The following is a 20263-nucleotide window of genomic DNA, read 5'->3' on the forward strand; positions in this document are numbered from 1 at the left end:
GAGAAGGGAGCGAAAAGAAAGATGGAAAGTGGCAGTAGTGGTTACGATAAAGATAATAGTAGTAGTAGTGGTAGTGACGAGGATGAAAATAACAGATATAGAAAGGCGGTTTTAAGGAGATTCCTGTTAATGGAGAATGTTAATTCCCGTTTGACTGACAATATGAATATAAATGAGCACTTATGATAGGCAACTAAAGAAGCAATATTTATGTGGAACAATTGACTGATTTTAAATAGAGTACTTATGGTACATATAGAAATAACGAAGCAATATTTACGTAAAAAAATGAAAAGAAAGAATAAAAATTAACTTATTTTAGACAGAGTAAAATATGAGACTTTGTGTCTCGCGAGATTTCGCTCAGTCTTTCAGTTCGGACATGTTCGTCACCGTTTTCCTCCCTCCTTCCGTCTTGACTACGATCCTGCCATCCTGGGTCCATACATTTTGAAGGCCGAACTGTGTGATCGCAGTGTTCAAAACTTTTAGTCTTTCGCGCGTCAGATCTTCCCTCAGGGTAACCCCACTCTTGGCGAGTTTTCTTTTCTGAGCAAACACTTCAGCTCTTTTCCGGTATGACACAAATTTAATTATTATGGGCCTGGGTTTCATCGCACCTGGTATCCTGCGCCCAACACGATGGCTTCTGTCAATATCGGCCACGTCGATCTGCACGCCAAGTTTCTCACGCACGAGGCTAATGGCCAGGTCGTCGGTGTTTTCTCGATCGTTTTCAGCTACCCCGAACAAGCGCAAGCTGTTCCTTCGCTGATACTGCTCAATTTCATCGGTGGCCGCAGACAGTTTAGCTTCTAGGTCGGCGGCTTTTTTCTCTTGTGCGGCCAGGGACTTTTTAAGAGACTGGATTTCGGTGCTGTTGCGCCCGACAGACTCTTGCAGTTTGTCCATGACCGCGGCCGTCACAGAGTCCGTGATGGATTGCACGATTACGTCTAGCGTGTCTTTACTGTGCAGCGCCGCACTCACCTGGGACCGGACGAGCTCCCCGATGTCGGGAAGCGAGGCCTCACCTGCCGCCGGAGACCGGGCGCCCGCGCTGCCTGCGCCCCTGTAGCCTCGCCTGCTGCCGCTTACTCGTGCTCTTCCCATTTTTCACTCACTTATCACTTATCACTTGTGGTAATCAACGGAGAACAACACACCACGGCAAGTAACACTTGTTTAGTCGGATGTACACGTTGTGGACTGCCGCACTTCTCTGTAACACCTTCAATGAACGGAAAAACTCGCGAGCCAAAGAAACGCGCGTCACTCAGTGGCCGCCATCAGAATTAGCAGAGTCCACCGTAGATTTAAATTATATATTAAAAATTAAGCTAGATGTTATTAAAACTACACCAAAAAAACATAAAGAAATGGTTGTTTTCGGTGTGTGAACGTAAATGTTGAAATTAATAAAGTTTTTGTACTAGAATATTTGGGTGTCGTATTCGCTAACATAGAAAAAATCCTAACTGTTATCCTATTTACGATGATCTAAGCGCATGTGTTTCGGATAAGAGTTGTGTCTCATTGAGTGAGCTTACAAAGTAGCTGAAACTAGCTAGTAGGAAGTATAGTAACGCTCGTTTCGTACGTATACGAAGAGACCAGCGCATAGCTGAACTGGTTATAAAAGATGTTAGGGAAGAGTATGAGGTGGAACGGGGGGGGGGGCGGGGGGATTTCCGTCATTTTTATCTCACGTGACACAACTGCCTGGGTGTTTTCCCTTAATCAGTTACCGGTGATTCTCAGGGGAGGGGGGGGGGGGGGGGGAAGGGGTTACGGAAGCAAGGTGCGCAAGTGTGTAACCCAACAGTGGTGTCCTTTTATCTAATCAGTGGAATGTGCTGACATCAGTGTTCTTTGAACGGGAACCGGCCCGGTATCCTACTAATGTAGAAGTACAGAGCGACATTTAAATTTTTGGATTATGCAGACTACTTGAAAGAAATAAGGGCAGAAAACCTGTGAGAATCCATTGTGAGAAGAAAGGAGAGGTTACTGGATCATGTGCTACGATGCTCAGTAATAGTTATTTTGGCATTGGAAGTACAAATGGACAATAGAAATGGGAAAGGATACAAAGACGAGATTATGTAAAAGATGTAGTCCGTATTAGGTGTGGAGATGAGAAAATTTGCACCTAATACAACGATTTGATCGGAAAAGATTCTAATATTTCATTTCGAGTTCAGGTATGGCACGAGTAAAATTCATTCTGACTACATGACCCTGCTTTACCTAAAACGACGACTCTTGGGAAACTGTTCTATTCATGTGAACGCAGGTCAACGGGCGTAAGATACGGCCAACTATCTACTATGTCGCAATACTTATCGATACATTTAAAACTGAAATAGGAATAAGGGTTACGTTTTAATGACTAGGGCATTGCACACGAATAAAGCGGATGATGATTGGCCTATACTGAGAAATTATTCCTTCTATAGGTGCGCCGCAGTGTTGTTTCACAGCGGGTCCTCTTAATTCGTGCCAGATCTTAACAATTGGCCCTCCTCAATAGGATGAAGAGAAGTGTGCTGTTAATAAAATGTTAGGACTTCCTATTAACAAGAACTGTAATATAACCATTCGGAAGGGAAGGCCGACGCAATCTTAGCAGCAATGGCACATATTGCGGGCTGAAGAGGTGCTTCACTGCTTTCTCACTATACGCCTATCGATCTGCCTCACTTTTCATCCATAAACATTAATTTCTCTTCGTGAATCTCTACTATACGTCCTATGGCGGTAAACGCATGCCAAGAACTTATACCTCTACACCTACTTATATACTCCACATTCCACCTTACGGTGTGTAGTGGAAGGTACCAATGTTGCTTCCCCGCTTTGTGTACCAGACGTAGAATTAGCGAGGGTAGAACGAGTTTTGGTTCAAATGGTTCAAATGGCTCCGAGCACTATGCGACTTAACTTCTGAGGTCATCAGTCGCCTAGAAATTAGAACTAAGTAAACCTAACTAACCTAAGGACATCACACACATCCATGCCCGAGGCAGGATTCGAACCTGCGACCGTAGCGGTCGCTCGGTTTCAGACTGTAGCGCTTAGAACCGCACGGCCACTCCGGCCGGCGAGTTTTGGTAAGTCTCTTTATAAGCTCGAATCTAGATCCTGAAAGAAATGTGCAGAAAATCAAATAATTACAACTTCAGAAAACCTGGATGATTTATTCAAGAGAAAGAGCTTTACAAACTGAGGAAGTCAAAGCGTTAGTCCACCTTTGGCAATAATGCATGCAGTTATTCGGCTTAGCATTGATTGATAGACTGGAGGGATATCGTAGCAAATTCTGTCCAAGTGATGTGTTATATCGACAAAATCTCGAACTGGTTAGACGGCCGTAATCATAATGCCCCAATCGTTCTCAGCTGGGGATAGATTCGGCGACCTTGCTGGGCAAGGTAGGGTTTGGCAAGCACGAAGACAAACAGTAGAAACTCCCTCCTGCTGAAATGTAAGCCCAGGATGGCTGGCTATGAAGGGCAACAGAACGGGGTGCAGAATACCGTCGACGAATCGCTGTACAGTAAGGCTGCCGCGTTTGACAACCAAAGGGATTCTGGTATGAAAAGAAATGGCAGCGCATACCACCACTACTTGCTATCGTGCCGTATCGTGAGCCACAGCCACTACGGTATCCCATTGCTGTCCTGGGATTCTCCAGACGCGTTCTCGCTGGTCATCGGGGCTTAATTCGAAGCGGGACTCATCACTAAAGACAGTTTTACTCCACTCAACGAGATTTCAGGTCGACGGCATGTCTGGAGACGCCCTAGACAGTTGTGTAACACCACCCTGGCTGTCGTCTGGCATACCGGCCGACAACCAGGGGTGATTGTCTGAGGTGTCATTTCTTTTCATAGTAAGACCCATTTGGTAGCCATCCGCGCCAACATTACAGCAAAGAGGGAGGTCGTCGATATTCTACGCCCCGTTTTGTTGACCTTAGCTGCAAGTCATCTTGGACTTAAATTTCTGCTAGATAATGCTTGCCCGAGTTCCTACTGCTGGTCTCCGTGCTTGCCAAAACCTACCTTGGCCAGCAAGGCCTCCGGATCTTTCCTAAACTGAGACCGTTTGGAGCATTGTGGTTATATCCCTCTAACCATCTCGGGATTCTGACTACTGAAGGCGCCACTTGCGCAGTTTTTGGCACGCTATCCCTCAGGAGGACATCCAGCAGCTCTATCAATGCCAAACCCAGACATTGCTTGCATAAGGCTAAAAGATGGACCAACGCTTTATTGACTTTGTTTGTGAGAAAAGTCATTCAATTTTTCTGAAATTGTAATCATTTGTTTGTCTGTACTATTACATCACATATGCCGATATCTGTCCCATCCGGATAATTCCTTCGTGCAAAGCGTCGTTTTTTTGTGCTAAACTGTATTTTGATCTGTAGAGTCATTACGTTTTCAGAATTTTAACAGGAAACCATTTCTTCATGCATGTCGGTCCTCTAACATCTTCCATTGCCGTTGAATGTGCGGTTCTGTATTGCTTTCGCATTTGCTAAACGAATCTGTGACTAATCGACTGCTTTCCTTTGGTTCTTCTCTATTTTCTGTATCAACCCGACCTGACAAGTACCTAGTCTGTGTAGCAATACTCAGGTGTCGGCCAAATTAGTATTGTTGGCTTCCTCCTTGGTGGACCATATTTATTGGCTATTCTCCAAAAGAATCTCAGAGTAGCATGTGCCTTTTCTAGGATTAGTTTTATGCGTTCATTCTTCTTTAAAGAGCATACTCCGTGGTATTTAAAGGTTATGTTTGCAGTGGGTTCTCGGCAATCGAGTAATCAAACAATAAAGTGGCGTTCTACCTTAAAGTAGTTCATTTTGAGAGCCAACAGGCAAACACTACACGAAGTGCCGATTCTCTGAAGGTTTTCCTGCGCTTTGCGACATTCTTATGGTGTTATGCCGGCCGGAGTGGCCGATCGGTTCTAGACCCTACAGTTTGGAACCGCGCGACCGCTACGGTCGCAGGTTCGAATCCTGCCTCGGGCATGGATGTGTGTGATGTCCTTAGATTAGTAAGGTTTAAGTAGTTCTAAGTTCTAAGGGACTGATCACCACAGCATTTAAGGCCCATAGTGCTCAGAGCCATTATGGTGTTATGATTTTACGAACTGTGTCCTGAAACTTCCGAAGATATACTCTAGTTCTTTTAGACTGTGAACCTCCACTGACTTAACATTTCACTAACCACAAATTTTAGCTTCTTTCGGTGTTCGGTAGAGTCATCGAAACTATAGTCACCAGCGTGTCACTAAACATCAAACAATCACCATTTATGTTAAGTATTGGCACATATGCCTGAAATGATATGCAATGATCATTCCATCACCTCACACTTCCCAGATCCACTGGGTGAATAACCAGGATCACATAATTTTCGTGTTCAGTGACCACGAAAAGGACTACAATCGTAAAATGCATTGGAATCACCGCTTCAAGCTCTTCATTGCGATAATATTGTCAGCCATGCTGCCCCCTTCTTACCCAGCCATGTAATTGTTAATAACTGAAATGAACCTGTCCTCCATTTCAGCGCCTGTGCTTCTCTAAAAATCGCCCTTTCCAGGCTATTTTACGGAATTATTAACGTCAGTCATCAACCACCTATTGGTTCCTTACTGAGAGATGAAACGATAGCATCCGATACAATGAACAGGACCAACGAAATCAGTCTGTATTATACTGCTTGTTATTATAAAACTATTGGCTAAACATTTTTCACTGGAATAGAATGTATCAGAAAGAACTCAAGGAGATATAAAATACGTGTGTATCTTTGTTTATGAACACATAGTGTTTATAGAAGCAGATATGATACATGTAATATATCTTTGTATTTAAATACAAAGCGTTTGTAGAAGCAACTGAGTTAGCCCTCTTTTTTCCTGTTTTACTTACTGTTGCTAAAAAAGTACTAAGTGAGAAATGTGAATTAGGTGATTTCATTTTGGCAGAGGCAGGTGGTAAGAATTTCTTATAAGATATGTAGGCGTTTCCAAATTCCAGTTGTGAGATAAGATGCATTATCCTGCTATTTATAGTAAACCTGAAATATCTACTGTCACATATAAACTCTTAAGTCAAAGATACAGTATTAGGGATATAATGTGCTTGCCTTTAAACTTATCTTAAAAAATTTATGATAACGAATCTTTCCAATTTGAAAAAAAAGTCTATATCGTGCATCCACATAGTTTCACACATTAACTAAATTTATAATTCATGTGTCTCATGAAATACGCAAGGTAGAGAAATTGTATCTTAAAAGCATTTGCTTAGGATGAGAATAATTGTACCGTTGAAGAAAACTGTGTAATTGGTGTAGTCATATAACTAAAAAGTTGTATTGATTCAATGAGATACCACCCAGCAATCAACAGGGGCTTTCAAAAATGAATGACGTTGTTTAAACGGTTTTTTAAATATCAATATAATTTATATTCTGATAACAAATTTACATTTTGAAAGACAATGCAGGTAGTTACAGAACATAGTTTATTTCAGCAGAACATCTACACAACAGAGACGCGGGAGTACAGTGTTTATTCGTGGAGCTCCTTCTCCTTGTCTTCGTACTTCTTGCTGTAGGTGCCGTCGGGGTCGTACTTGGACTTGAGCTGCGCCCAGACGTCGGGCTTGTGGTTGATGAGGTGCTTCAGCACCTTCTTGGTGCCCTCCTTCTGCTTCTCGTTACACTTGGCGCACTCGTTGCTCAGCGCGTCAGGAATGACACCTGCAGGCAGAACAACGTACGAGTATTAGTAAACCTCGGCCACATCATGTGTGAAGCACAGCCTGGAATACCCGTCAGTGAATAAAATTCTTTGTGCTGAGAGTTTGCTTAGAAGACTGCTCCTATTACACACCGCTGTGGAAACTACTATCGTTCCTCAATTCTTAAGTAATGATCGCTTTGTTTTAGGAACTTGACATCTGAAAGGCAAAACATGAACTAAAAGTCGGTTATCATCTCCTTGCAAACTTCCAAGGTACTGATGTCCGTTGCTGAGTGAACAAGTGCACACATGAGCACAACACAAGCTTAGATTAAGTAATAATACTGATCATATCCCATATTATAGGTAGCACATAAACAATAATTAATAAGTTGCGAAGTCATGGAGTCCAATTATGATTGAGAAATTCTAACAACGATGTATAAAGGGTATCCCATAAAACGTGTTTAAAAAGCAGCAGACTTATTTTCTACCTATTGGGCTCATAATATTTCAATCTTTTTAGTTGAGAAATTAGAATGATATGGAGTAATTGTAACATAACAAAAAACACATTTATCTACTGTGATATTTACTGTGGTATGTATTAATCGTATTTCATTCTTTCGTTGTATAGATTTTTATTATTGAACTACAGTGATATACGAGGTGGCCAGAAACCGTCTGAAAAGCTGCATGGGTGTTGCGGGTTACTTTGGACTGAGAAATAATTGTCAAGCAAAAATGGGATACCCTGTACCGTTTCAGAGTTCATTAGCACGGAAGTTAGCTAGTTAGGGTGCTGGGCGAGCAAATTCAAGTGACTCGCCAGAGACGGTGTCGTCACACGTGCTCTTCGTATGGTTTTCTAAAACCAAATAAGGGCGCGATACAAGAAACTGGACATGGATGGGAGCGAGGTGGAGCCCGAGCCAAAGGATGGGCAGTACCGTGCGCTATTATCTACTCTATGAGAACCGCTGACTATCCCTAAAAGCCTTTCAGACTGTATATTTCTGAAACTAGATGAAAATATTTATATTGCAGCAGTGTAATTGCTACTGATACCAAAGTTATTCTATACTGTGCACTGGACAGGATTAAATTTGCCACTGAGGTTTAACACTGCGATTATGGTATTAGCGCACGAAAGCTAGGACATCATTTACAAGCTCAACCGCCTGTAATATCGCTGATAAAAATCCAACACTGAAGCTGCTTCCAGTATGACAGTAATCTCTGTGATACTGCTTCCTCTCTACTTTCACCTTCTGTTTGTACACAGTGAAAAACTAATTTATTTCTCCTTTAATTTAGTTACCAGACTGTCGTATGATACATGAAAGTTCCCCATATCCATCGATCCTTAACAGTTGTCTCATTTCTCCCTATGCACCAAATCTAGAGGAGTAAGAAATTTCTCCTAGGAGTTGGAACAAATTTTTATTGCTTCTCCCTCATCTAGCTACAGACTATTTACTATTTGGCGCCTTGTTACACGTCACATTGTAACAATGTGTGTAAATAATTTCCACAGACATCTTTCCTAGCAAATGCCATTAAACATCTTTTCGTCTTTTACCTCTGCTGTATGGTAATTGAACTGAGAAGCTAAGTTAGACTTCAGCACGGGCGGAAATATATCGATGTGAAACGAGCTTTGGCGTGTAGTAATGGAGGAGTGCAGGAGTGCTGCTCATTACTCTGTATAACTCTTCGATAAAATTGGAAGGAACGTGAGGATTTTTACAAATAGTGCTATTGCATGTAGGAAACTTGTGACGCCAAGAAACTGCAGCAAAACGCTGGAAGATCTGTAGAGGACCGACGCTTGGTGCAGCACTGACAGTGTATAAATTAACGCAGTGCGGAGAAGTAGGCGCGAAAGTCCAATACTGTTTGGTTATAGTAACAATGACAAATCACTAAAAACCGGAAAAGTCTCGGAGCATCTGCCCTGAGCGACCAGAAGTGGAACGATCATATCAGACGAGTTGTAAGAACGACAGGCGACAGACTGCGCTTCCTTGGAAGAGCCCTAGCGAGATGTAGTTCATCTACGAAGAAATAAGCATACGACAGACGACCGAGGCTGAGTATTGTTCGGCAGCCCCGTTCCTTACCAGACGTGGTTAAAAGAGGAGGGTCAGCATGAGTTGTCATGTTTTTGTTTACTTAGAAAGTAACTGAGCTGCTCAATAAACCTCAATAACAGACACCTCGAGAGACGCGATGCGCCTCAGAGAAGGAAATAAAGACCTAAAAGGCGAACAATAACGCAATGTATAGACGTGATAAATTGAACGTGGTGGTTCAATGACACCAGTTCGAGCCCTTGCGGAGTGTCATCGAGTGACCCTCGTCTGACACCTAGTGTAAACAGAACATGAAAGGAGGAAGTTATAGTGGTACTGAAGCTCCTTCCGCCACACATCGTGATGTTACGTGCATAGTATCGATTTAAATATTGATCTAGCTCCAGTTTTACATTGAAACTGGTTAGTATTAGAACTTCACCCACAATAACTTCCATAGAGAAAGGCTTTTAGCGGATATATGTATTTTCTGAGGCTATAAAATAATGAATAGTAGGGAAGGTTCTAGCGAGAACCAGGCAACTTACCCTTGAGCTCCTTCCCATCGGCGGTGCAGTTGGATTCGTCGTCCTCCATCAAGCACTGGACGTACTTGTTGAGCAGGCGGTCGTTGGCGAGGATCTCGTCTAGGTTGACGTTGTCGTACTTGGTGGTGTACTTCTCCTCCGCGGCGGCGACCACAATGATGGCTAACGCCGCGACAAGTACCAGGGCGGCCTTCATGTCTGCTGGGAGGTGAGTCTGCGGTGCGGGGTTCACTGCTGATGCGGACACTCTCCTCCAGCGAGTATATATACAGCAAGCAGGGTCCCCCACCACGCGGCTGCTGACGTCATTGACGTCCCGGGAGGCGTTTTTGCTTCCCAAGCCTGGCGTGTTTTTCCATTTCACTTTACAGGTAATTGTTTTACTCTCACGTGAGTTTTACGTAGCTAATATCCATATCGGTGCGATATTACGATGCCTGTGTCATTCCGAATTACGATGCAAAGTTCCCAAGGAAGAGGCGCTGCGGCTACTGCAGCCTTTATGAAATATGAGAGATGTATTCGCAGCTGCGGATATGGACAACCGTCAGCTGTATAATGTAATGACGGCAATGAAAATTTGTGCTGGGCCGGTACTCGAAGCCGGATTTCCCGCTTATCGCGAACTGTCGCGTTACCATTAGGCTATCCGAGCACGACTCATGGTCAGAACCAAACTTCCATATGTAGTCAACCAGGCGTCTACAACTTGTACTCATTCATCCATTATACAGGGTGTAAATGTTAAGTTGACAAACCAGAATAACTCGAAAAATAAGCTTCACACGAAAAAGTGTGTAGAATCCAAAGTTGATTAATTTCGAGGGGGACATCTGCTGGTGCTAAAATTAACCCGCCACCCCAGTCCCCTGGGGGTGCGGCGGGAGGCAACTTTTAAATTTCAAATGGGAGCCCCCAACTTTTCATTGCAGAATCAGATTCTACATAAAAACCACTTACATTTTGTCTTAAACATTTGTTTTGATTCTTGGAAGTTAGTGCTGTAATCCAAGAAGATCCATGTTCTTATTTTTGCGTGGAAAATGGTTATGGATAAATAGAAAGTACTTATTTACTTCGTAAATTTTGATTTCCTAAAACTAAAACTCTCCCTCTGTCCCCATAGGGTGGCGTTTGAGAGAGAGGAACTACAGTTTTACAAATGTTGACCCAAACATCCGAATACGCGGAAAAAATTAATATTTGGGTCAAATAATCAACTTTGAATTCTACACATTTTTTCGTGTGAAGGTTATTTTTTTTCGAGTTATTCTGGTTTGTCAACTTAAAATTTACACCCTGTATATATTCCCGTACAGGGGAGACATTTTACTTGAAAGTCGCATGTCCGAAGGAACTTTGCATGGTAATTCGGTACACAGGTACTGCAGTATCGTATTTATCCGCCGACTCCGGACAAGCGACTTTCAACTAAAATGTCTCTCCTGTACGGGAATATACATTATGGACGTACGAGCACAGGTTGTAGGTACACGGTTGACGACAAATGGAAGTTTGGTTCTGGCCAAGAATTGTGCTCGGGTAACCAAATGGTATCGCGACAGCTCGCGACAAGCGGGAATTCCGGGTTCGAGCACCGGTCCGACACAAATTTTCTTGTCGTTAGTTCATTATACAGCTGATGGTTGTCCATATTCGCAACTGCGAATACATTTCTTGTATTGAATATCCATACCAGTTGTGAATGAATCATTATCCTCCTTTACTGTGGTTCTATGGTTAATGCTTCTTATGCGGACATTGTGCCTTTACTTTTCACACTTTCGTGATATTGACGATCTGTTTAGAGGGCGATGTGCTTGAAGGGCAGGTGTATGCCAAAATACATACTGACATTTAAACATCGATAAATCTTACAGTACTACAGTCAATACGTAAAATGTGAGGAGGACATTATGTAGAACATAGTGCACGATATATTCTGCAATTTTTGTTTGCTAATGGGCATGGACGTTCATTATATGAGGATTTGAATTTTTAATTACCAACGTATATGTCATATACCTTTTCTCATAATCTAACCAAGTACTAAAGCTGAAACTTTACAGCTTACATAAGCGTAAAAGGCTGCTAAAACATGTGCAACAGATTTTTTTGAAGCTCTGGTAACAATCAAATTAACTTTTCACTTTTACCTAACCTTATAAAGGAGAACCCTTCCAGCCACACACAACACAAAGAAAAATTGCTGTATAGTATTATTAACTAAGTGATTTTCAAGAATTGTGTCAACCTGAGGAGAGGCACATTACATCTTAAAATATCAATTTATGGAAAATCTCATTTAAAGATTTTATTTCAATTTTAACAGTATTGCCTTACCTCTAGCCACCAATGCAATCCGTCTCCATAACCGTCCTTCTGTTCCTTGTCTTCCTGCAATAATCTCTTCCTCGGCTTCCTTTGCCTAACCAACTTTTGCGTAGTTTCTTCTGCTGCCTGAGCTCTGTCACGTCGTGCTTCATCGATGGTTCTAAGTATCTTCAGTCTGAATGCATCTGAATGGAACCCTAATCTCTGGAGGCACTTAATCCTACCTACATTTCCACTGTCAAACACTAGACAGCTATCACATACAGCTGCCTTCACAACATTTGATGGCACATATACTGATTTTGGACAATACATTTACGTAAGGTGAATGCAGTTCTTATTCGTATTTTGTGTTTTTCCATGTACACTTATTTTCAGTGCAGGATTGGCTACATGTCTGAAAGTTAGCTTTCCAACATTTAAAATAGAAAGTGTCAAACCATGCTTAAGGGTGTAAGGCATTCATTGACTTTTCCTGAAGATATATGCACCACGGTATGTGACAGAGGAAGTGCTGAGAATTCTCATCTGAGGAAAGATTGTGGAAGACTATTGTGCACACTACTGCTTAACTGTTTTCAAACTATGTACACGGTCCCTGATAGCTTCTCCATAATATATTTATAATGTGTGAATTTGTTTGTCAATCTCGCTGTGGCAATCCACCTTGTAATTAATAATTTATAAAGGAAGAAAAATTTGGGTATTATCTTTGTGACAGCCTTCTAGGTACACCTACAGTTCGTTTAGACTTTGTGACCGAAAAATTGACACAGCATTGAGAAGGCATGGATCATAGTTCCGAAAAAGGGGGCATGGAAAGTACTGGTGACCAAAGAAAGAATTCTAAAACGTATTTGTTGGCAGATTTTGATTATTAAAATGTGAGATGTCCTTCTAGAAGCATCAGTCTAATGAATTACGCAATAAAAAATTTCGAATTTTTTTGTTATTTTCGCTACATCTATTCTTAACTTATTGAGACAAAACCTTACGATTTCGAGCTTTCTAATAAATGCATTCCAGATCCCTGACTTGCTGAAGTAGCCGTACACTCCTGACTGGTTACTGACTACCATTCTACTTAATGTAGTGGATGTTGTGCTTTCACTTATTAAATAGGAAAGTGAAAACTTGAGGCACTGGCGTAAATTACACGTCAGCCCCCTCATTGACTAGCTTCCGTACTAGATACACTGCATGGCTGATCATCTCCTCTCATTCTATAGCTATGACTTACATATTTTACGTATTTTCACTATCTCTTACGCCTTGCGGTATTAGAATATTTTAACTTACTTTTCATTGTGTTGTCCGAACTGATCATTTTGGCTTGAACAACAGTTATAAGACCAGTTACTGCAGCCACGAATAACTTCCCCTGCTTGTTTCCTTCTCCCTAACACTATCAAATTTAATGTTTTAGGAGAATGATATTTCATGAAACTAGTGTTTCTTCACTTTCGTTCTCATTGTGTATCTACTCTCCTCTGATTTATGGGTTAGTATATGCGAATCAACAATCTTTTCCTCTTACTTTGAACTACTTATCAGGACACAGAACTCAATCACTTCTTGACTTGTGGTAAGTAAACCGATTGGGGTTCGTCCCAGTGGTTCGAAGCGACGTGAATAATTTTACACAACACCACGCATTAGGAAATGGCTGTAACGCTCTGCTCCACAACATTTTCACCGAGCGCCGTTTTTTAAAAAAGCAGGCAGACTTGCATTCAGCAAAAACTTAGGACGGACACAAATCTTTTGATTAATGATCACTTAAGGACAGATTGCAACTGATACCCCGCAGAAGGAATCCCATTAGCACCATTGCTCGTAATAAGCCCCCAGATAATCCAATCTTTAGATATTATTTATGTAATGTTAAGGTATAGTCAAGACGAAGATAGAGCTAGGGTGAAATCGCTTTCATTGGAGGAAACTAAACGGTAGCCTTATTGTGCCCTTTCTGTTCTCAGCATTTTTTTTTTCCTGAATCACCAGTCTTCTGACTAGTTTGATTTGGCCCGCCACTGACACCTGTACAGTGCCTACCTTTTTATTTCACAGTAACACTTGCAACTTACGACGTCAACTAGTCGCTGGATGTATTCCAATCTGTCTTCCTCTACTGTTTTTACTCTGCACAGAATTCCCTTTAGTACCATGGAAATTATTCCCTGATGCTTAATAGATCTCCTATCACCCTGTCCCTTCTCCCTGTCAGTGTTTTTCATATATTCCTTTCCTCCTCGATTCTGCGACGAACCTCCTCATTCAGTATGTTATAGTTCCACCTAATTTTCAACTTTCATCTATACCACCGCATCTCAAAGGCTTCGATTCCCTTCTGTTCTGGTTTTCGTGCAGTCCATGTCTCGCTACCATACAGTGCTGTGCTCGAGGTGTACATTCTCAGAAATTTATCCATCAAGTTAAGACCTATGTTTGATACTAGCAGACTTATATTTTCCAGGAATGCGTTGCTCGCCAGTGCTAGTCTGCTTTTTATGTCGTTCTTGCTCCCTCTGTCACGGGTTATTCTACTGCCCAGGTAGTAGAATTTCTTAACTTCGTCTACTTCGTGATTCCCAATTTTGTGGTTAAGTTTCTCACTGTTCATTTTTCTGCTATTTCTCGTAACTTTTGTCTTTCTTTGTTTTGCTCTCAACCCATATTCTGTACCCACTAGACTGTTCACTTTATTCAACGCATCCCGCAATTCTTCTTCACTTTGACTTTGAGGGTAGAAATGTCATCAGGTAATCTTATCACTTATATCCTTTCACGCTGAATTTTAATTCCGCTCTTGAACCTTTATTTTATTTCCCTCATTGCTTCTTGAGGCATGAATTATTGATATGTATGAGGAACTATTTCCTAAAATCTGACGGTGCGAGCATGTCCGCGGAACTTTCCAGTGTGGTAAAATTAAATGATCTGTACAATGTTTTATAGATCAATATCGAGAGACTTAGCTGCTGGCGTCGTTATTATGAAAGGGATGTACCATGAACCTTTTTAATATTTGAACAATAACAGTGTAAATATAGACCAAATGGAGCAATGCATCTATGCCTGTACTCTCACTATGCTAATGTCTTTTAGTGTTGAGCCTGCTAGTATAAAATCAGTGGAGGCTAAATTTACTGAAGAAATGCTAGTGTATGAAACTGCACATATAGGTTCGAATACAATTCAGACTGAATTCGAAGTATATAAAAAACGTATGATTTATAAAGCTGAATGATTGTGTGTAAATAAAAAAAAAAGTTCTATGAGGTTGTTCCTATTTGCCCCACACTACAGTAACTTTAACAGTGAAAGGATTAAGTAATAATAACACAACTGTAGTAAATTAAGTCATGGTTTGCTATCAGAAACAATACATAAAAAGGGATTGTATAAATGCAGCGTATTTTTATTTATTTTCATAACAACTGATCAACTATTCAATATACACAGCAGCAGAGATACATTATACACTCCTGGAAATGGAAAAAAGAACACATTGACACCGGTGTGTCAGACACACCATACTTGCTCCGGACACTGCGAGAGGGTTGTACAAGCAATGATCACACGCACGGCACAGCGGACACACCAGGAACCGCGGTGTTGGCCGTCGAATGGCGCTAGCTGCGCAGCATTTTTGCACCGCCGCCGTCAGTGTCAGCCAGTTTGCCGTGGCATACGGAGCTCCATCGCAGTCTTTAACACTGGTAGCATGCCGCGACAGCGTGGACGTGAACCGTATGTGCAGTTGACGGACTTTGAGCGAGGGCGTATAGTGGGCATGCGGGAGGCCGGGTGGACGTACCGCCGAATTGCTCAACACGTGGGGCGTGAGGTCTCCACAGTACATCGATGTTGTCGCCAGTGGTCGGCGGAAGGTGCACGTGCCCGTCGACCTGGGACCGGACCGCAGCGACGCACGGATGCACGCCAAGACCGTAGGATCCTACGCAGTGCCGTAGGGGACCGCACCGCCACTTCCCAGCAAATTAGGGACACTGTTGCTCCTGGGGTATCGGCGAGGACCATTCGCAACCGTCTTCATGAAGCTGGGCTACAGTCCCGCACACCGTTAGGTCGTTTTCCGCTCACGCCCCAACATCGTGCAGCCCGCCTCCAGTGGTGTCGCGACAGGCGTGAATGGAGGGACGAATGGAGACGTGTCGTCTTCAGCGATGAGAGTCGCTTCTGCCTTGGTGCCAATGATGGTCGTATGCGTGTTTGGCGCCGTGCAGGTGACCGCCACAATCAGGACTGCATACGACCGAGGCACACAGGGCCAACACCCGGCATCATGGTGTGGGGAGCGATCTCCTACACTGGCCGTACACCACTGGTGATCGTCGAGGGGACACTGAATAGTGCACGGTACATCCAAACCGTCATCGAACCCATCGTTCTACCATTCCTAGACCGGCAAGGGAACTTGCTGTTCCAACAGGACAATGGACGTCCGCACGTATCCCGTGCCACCCAACGTGCTCTAGAAGGTGTAAGTCAACTACCCTGGCCAGCAGGATCTCCGGATCTGTCCCCCATTGAGCATGTTTGGGACTGGATGAAGCGTCGTCTCACGCGGTCTGCACGTCCAGCACGAACGCTGGTCCAACTGAGGCGCCAGGTGGAAATAGCATGGCAAGCCGTTCCACAGGACTACATCCAGCATCTCTACGATCGTCTCCATGGGAGAATAGCAGCCTGCATTGCTGCGAAAGGTGGATATACACTGTACTAGTGCCGACATTGTGCATGCTCTGTTGCCTGTGTCTATGTGCCTGTGGTTCTGTCAGTGTGATCATGTGATGTATCTGACCCCAGGAATGTGTCAATAAAGTTTCCCCTTCCTGGGACAATGAATTCACGGTGATCTTATTTCAATTTCCAGGAGTGTATTAAAATAGAGGAGAACGATTTTTTTTCTATTTTCAACATTTACTGTGTATGGGTACTAGTAGCAGCAGCAAGTGAAGAACCCCACACATACACAAATACCCATATATATATATATATATATATATATATATATATATATATATATATATATATATATACTCCACATACACACACACACACACACACACACACACACACACACACACACACACACATATATATAGATATATATATATACACACATGCACACACACACAAAGTGACTCAAGCGTATAGTGTGAGAACGGGAGGGTTTTGATCCCATCCACACAAATGAAGCGTTCGGCGTAATGACATGACAGACTTTCAGTTGCAGTTCAGTACACACCTCATGACCATGCGACCGAAAGATTGCTTGCTGCACCATTTGAGAAGACGTATCATCAGCAAGCATAAACTCTTTATAGTCTTTGATCGTAAGCGCCTGTGAGGCGGCAGAGGTACACCCTTAGCCACTCTCTGGCAGGCACCTGCATCTACACTGTGTGCAAATATCTTCTATCGGAGCCATATAATCTGAGAGCCGTTCGCCTCGTCTTTCATTTGGATGATAACCTTTTTGTTCTGAGGTGTTTTGCCATAAGAATTACCGGCCACGTATCCAAACGTGTCGAATTCTTTGGGATTGCACCCAGTAGATGAAACTGTGTCTATCTGCATAAAGTAACCTGACATCAGCGAAGTTTGGTAACTTGTAGTGGAATCAGTACATGTGATGTCAGGGGAGATCCAGAGTGCACATACCGGTATAGTAACTCCACTAAAACCTTAGCCATCTCCACAGTAACTAGTCCTTTATTTCTTAAGACTAGGCCTGGTGATATAATCTCCTGCACCGAAACGTCCAATCTTTTCGAAAGTCACTCACTGCGAGGACCCCTTGTTAGGTATTTAAACCTATGTGCTCCCTCAACCAGGAATGCTGGTCGAAGGAGATACCGCAAGCGATTCTAAGAAGCTGCATCCCCAGCCTGAGACATTGCTGGAGGTTTCTATAGCGTAGAATATATCTATGCTGATTCCACAACGATGTCGTCAGCTTGGAGATGGAACCACTTCTTGGGGCTAGGCGCTCTAGACACAGAGACAACTCACTGTGCTCGTCATGTAATTCGGTGGATATTCCAGGTCTGCCTCAAGGGCATATCCTTTACCAGCTACAGCAGCCACATCTTGGACTTCATCCTTCAATCCGACGATTGATATTTGGATAGTAATCGGAGTCCTACAAACAGTAGAGTTTGTTGCATGGCTTACTTGTAGAGATTGTTTACAACTCAGATCGTTCGAGCGGCCGGAGTGGCCGTGCGGTTCTAGGCGCTACAGTCTGGAGCCGAGCGCCCGCTACGGTCGCAGGTTCGAATCCTGCCTCGGGCGTGGATGTGTGTGATGTCCTTAGGTTAGTTAGGTATAATTAGTTCTAAGTTCTAGGCGACTGATGACCTCAGAAGTTAAGTCGCTTAGTGCTCAGAGCCATTTGAACCATTTTGAAGATCATTCGATGCCACAAAAAATATCTTTTTGCTATTAAAACACACATTGCATTCATCACCTTTCAAAAGCGTAACAGACGAACATTACTGCATGCAGACACAAAATGTAAGTTGCGGTCATATTTTAGTAAGTAAATAAAAATATTATATTAATCCTTCTATGCCAATTTTTTAACATTGCGTCCCACAAAATCCCTGTCGTAGTGTAATAGAAGACGGGATCCAGAGTGTATGCGCCCATCCATACACTCTGGAAATTCTCAAAAACGTCTGCATGCAAGCGGACATCGACCTCCACATACAGTTTAGCATAGCCCTCTTAATCGGAGATGTTGAACACCTGCCAAACATTCACTGCATGGCTATACTCCGCACCCATTATGGCAGTGCCTGTGAGTTTGCAGGTGAGTGTGGTTATATCCTGCAACGTGGTTTCGGGGAGCCTCTCCATCGAATCCAGGTTATTCCTATGGAAAGACCTCCTTCTTCGTTAAAAGTTGAAAATTTGCATCGTCGCAAAATGCAGCTTTACTGCCTGCTTGTATTAGGCATTATTATCCCAAGAGTTGGTAGTTGGAATGTTTTTTGTATAAAGTCGGTCTACATCCCGCACATGTGTTTCCATCTCATAGAGCAACCGTCTCACAGGATTATCCCTGACATATATTAGTCACATTTGTTGTGACTGCATCATATGAGCATACAGTTTGATACACTGTCACATGCGGTACCTTTCTTCCTGTGAAAGTTGTGTGAGAGGCATTGGAATCACCTTCGGAAAACGTAAGGGGAACTAGTAAGCACTCAGAGCCAGCGTGTGCAACAAAGGGACGTTTCGCCTGTATAAAGTGGAGTATTATTAGCCTAAATACACATAGTGCACCTACTTTCGAATGGAATTCTAACAATATAAAGTTAAACTTCGTTAGTCGTAAGAGTCTCCTGTATCATCTGATTGGCTTCAGATAGGGAATAAGGACTGGGACGAATTGCACTGCCGTGCTTACACTCTGTTTCATAGCTGTAGAACACATCCGCAGAGCCCGGCGCAGATCTGGCCATTCCACAGAGGACGCGTGAAACGTGTCACCCGATAACTGGAAGTGGACCGTCTTACTCCACGAAACACAAGTCCCATGTTAATCAGACTTTGTGGAGGTGTTCATCACATAACAAAAATTAAATGATTACGCTTACATTACATTATGTCCTTGTGTCCATCAACATCAGTATGAGGTGTGACCTCCCATGGGAATCAATAAACTGTTGTATTAATTGGGACAGTCTCCGATCGCCATCTTCAATAATTTCTTGTCATGTCTCTGAAACACGTCCTGTGTAAGTTCATGAAGATTGCTGTTTGGAGTCTGCTATGAAGGTATTCGTCTTCCGATCACATCCCAAACATACTGTATGGATGCTCAAATCAGGGGACACGGTAGGTCAGGCAGGAACCCCTAAATTCCTCAAGGCGTTTGTGGTGTGAGCATTAGTTATCATGACTATGTAGACTTTCCCGGCGTATTAGTATATCAAATTATTGTCGGGTTTTCAGCAGGATGAAACTGTTATCTGAGCACACTATTTCATCAGGTGAGAAAAGCTACGCTGCTCTCGCCGATAACTGATTCCACTCGGAAATGACTGCACCTTTATATGCATCGGAAGTACAACAGCGCATGCGCTAGATACAGTGCGCACGTGTTCAATCATTCCTGCTGCCCCCTGGAGGACTTTGAGGATACGGGCCTGAAAACATCTGTTTTGAAGCCTTCGTGTTTTCTGAGATATGTTGACGATATGTTTGTTGTTTGGCCACATGGAATAGACTCTTTGCACCGGTTACTGGACCATTTTAACTGTCTTCATCCGAACATCAAATTCACGATGGAAATTGGAAAGGAGGAAAAGTTACATTTTTGGATGTACTAGTTTATAGAAAAGAGGACGGAACTCTTGGACACAGTGTTTACATGAAACCGACTCATACCGACAGGTATTTACATGCTACCAGTTGCCATCCACCTTTTCAACGTACAGGAGTCCTTCGGACCCTGGTTAATGGAGCGTATGCTGTCTCGGGTGCTGAAAATTT

The 20263-nt window shown here is 42.9% G+C and overlaps 1 protein-coding gene across 1 annotated transcript; it reads right to left on the reverse strand.

Annotated features, from left to right (window-relative positions):
- Positions 1-6533: 6533 nt before the first annotated feature.
- On the reverse strand, positions 6534-9626 carry LOC124615337 (ejaculatory bulb-specific protein 3-like). Its single transcript, XM_047143136.1, has 2 exons — positions 9395-9626; positions 6534-6788 (listed from the first exon to the last, which is right to left on the reverse strand). The coding sequence occupies exons 1-2, from the start codon at positions 9588-9590 to the stop codon at positions 6598-6600; spliced, it is 387 nt and encodes a 128-aa protein (XP_046999092.1). The 5' UTR covers positions 9591-9626; the 3' UTR covers positions 6534-6597.
- Positions 9627-20263: the final 10637 nt, after the last annotated feature.

The sequence above is a fragment of the Schistocerca americana genome, chromosome 5 (assembly GCF_021461395.2).
Source record: "Schistocerca americana isolate TAMUIC-IGC-003095 chromosome 5, iqSchAmer2.1, whole genome shotgun sequence".
Classification (NCBI taxonomy): Eukaryota; Metazoa; Arthropoda; class Insecta; order Orthoptera; family Acrididae; genus Schistocerca; species Schistocerca americana.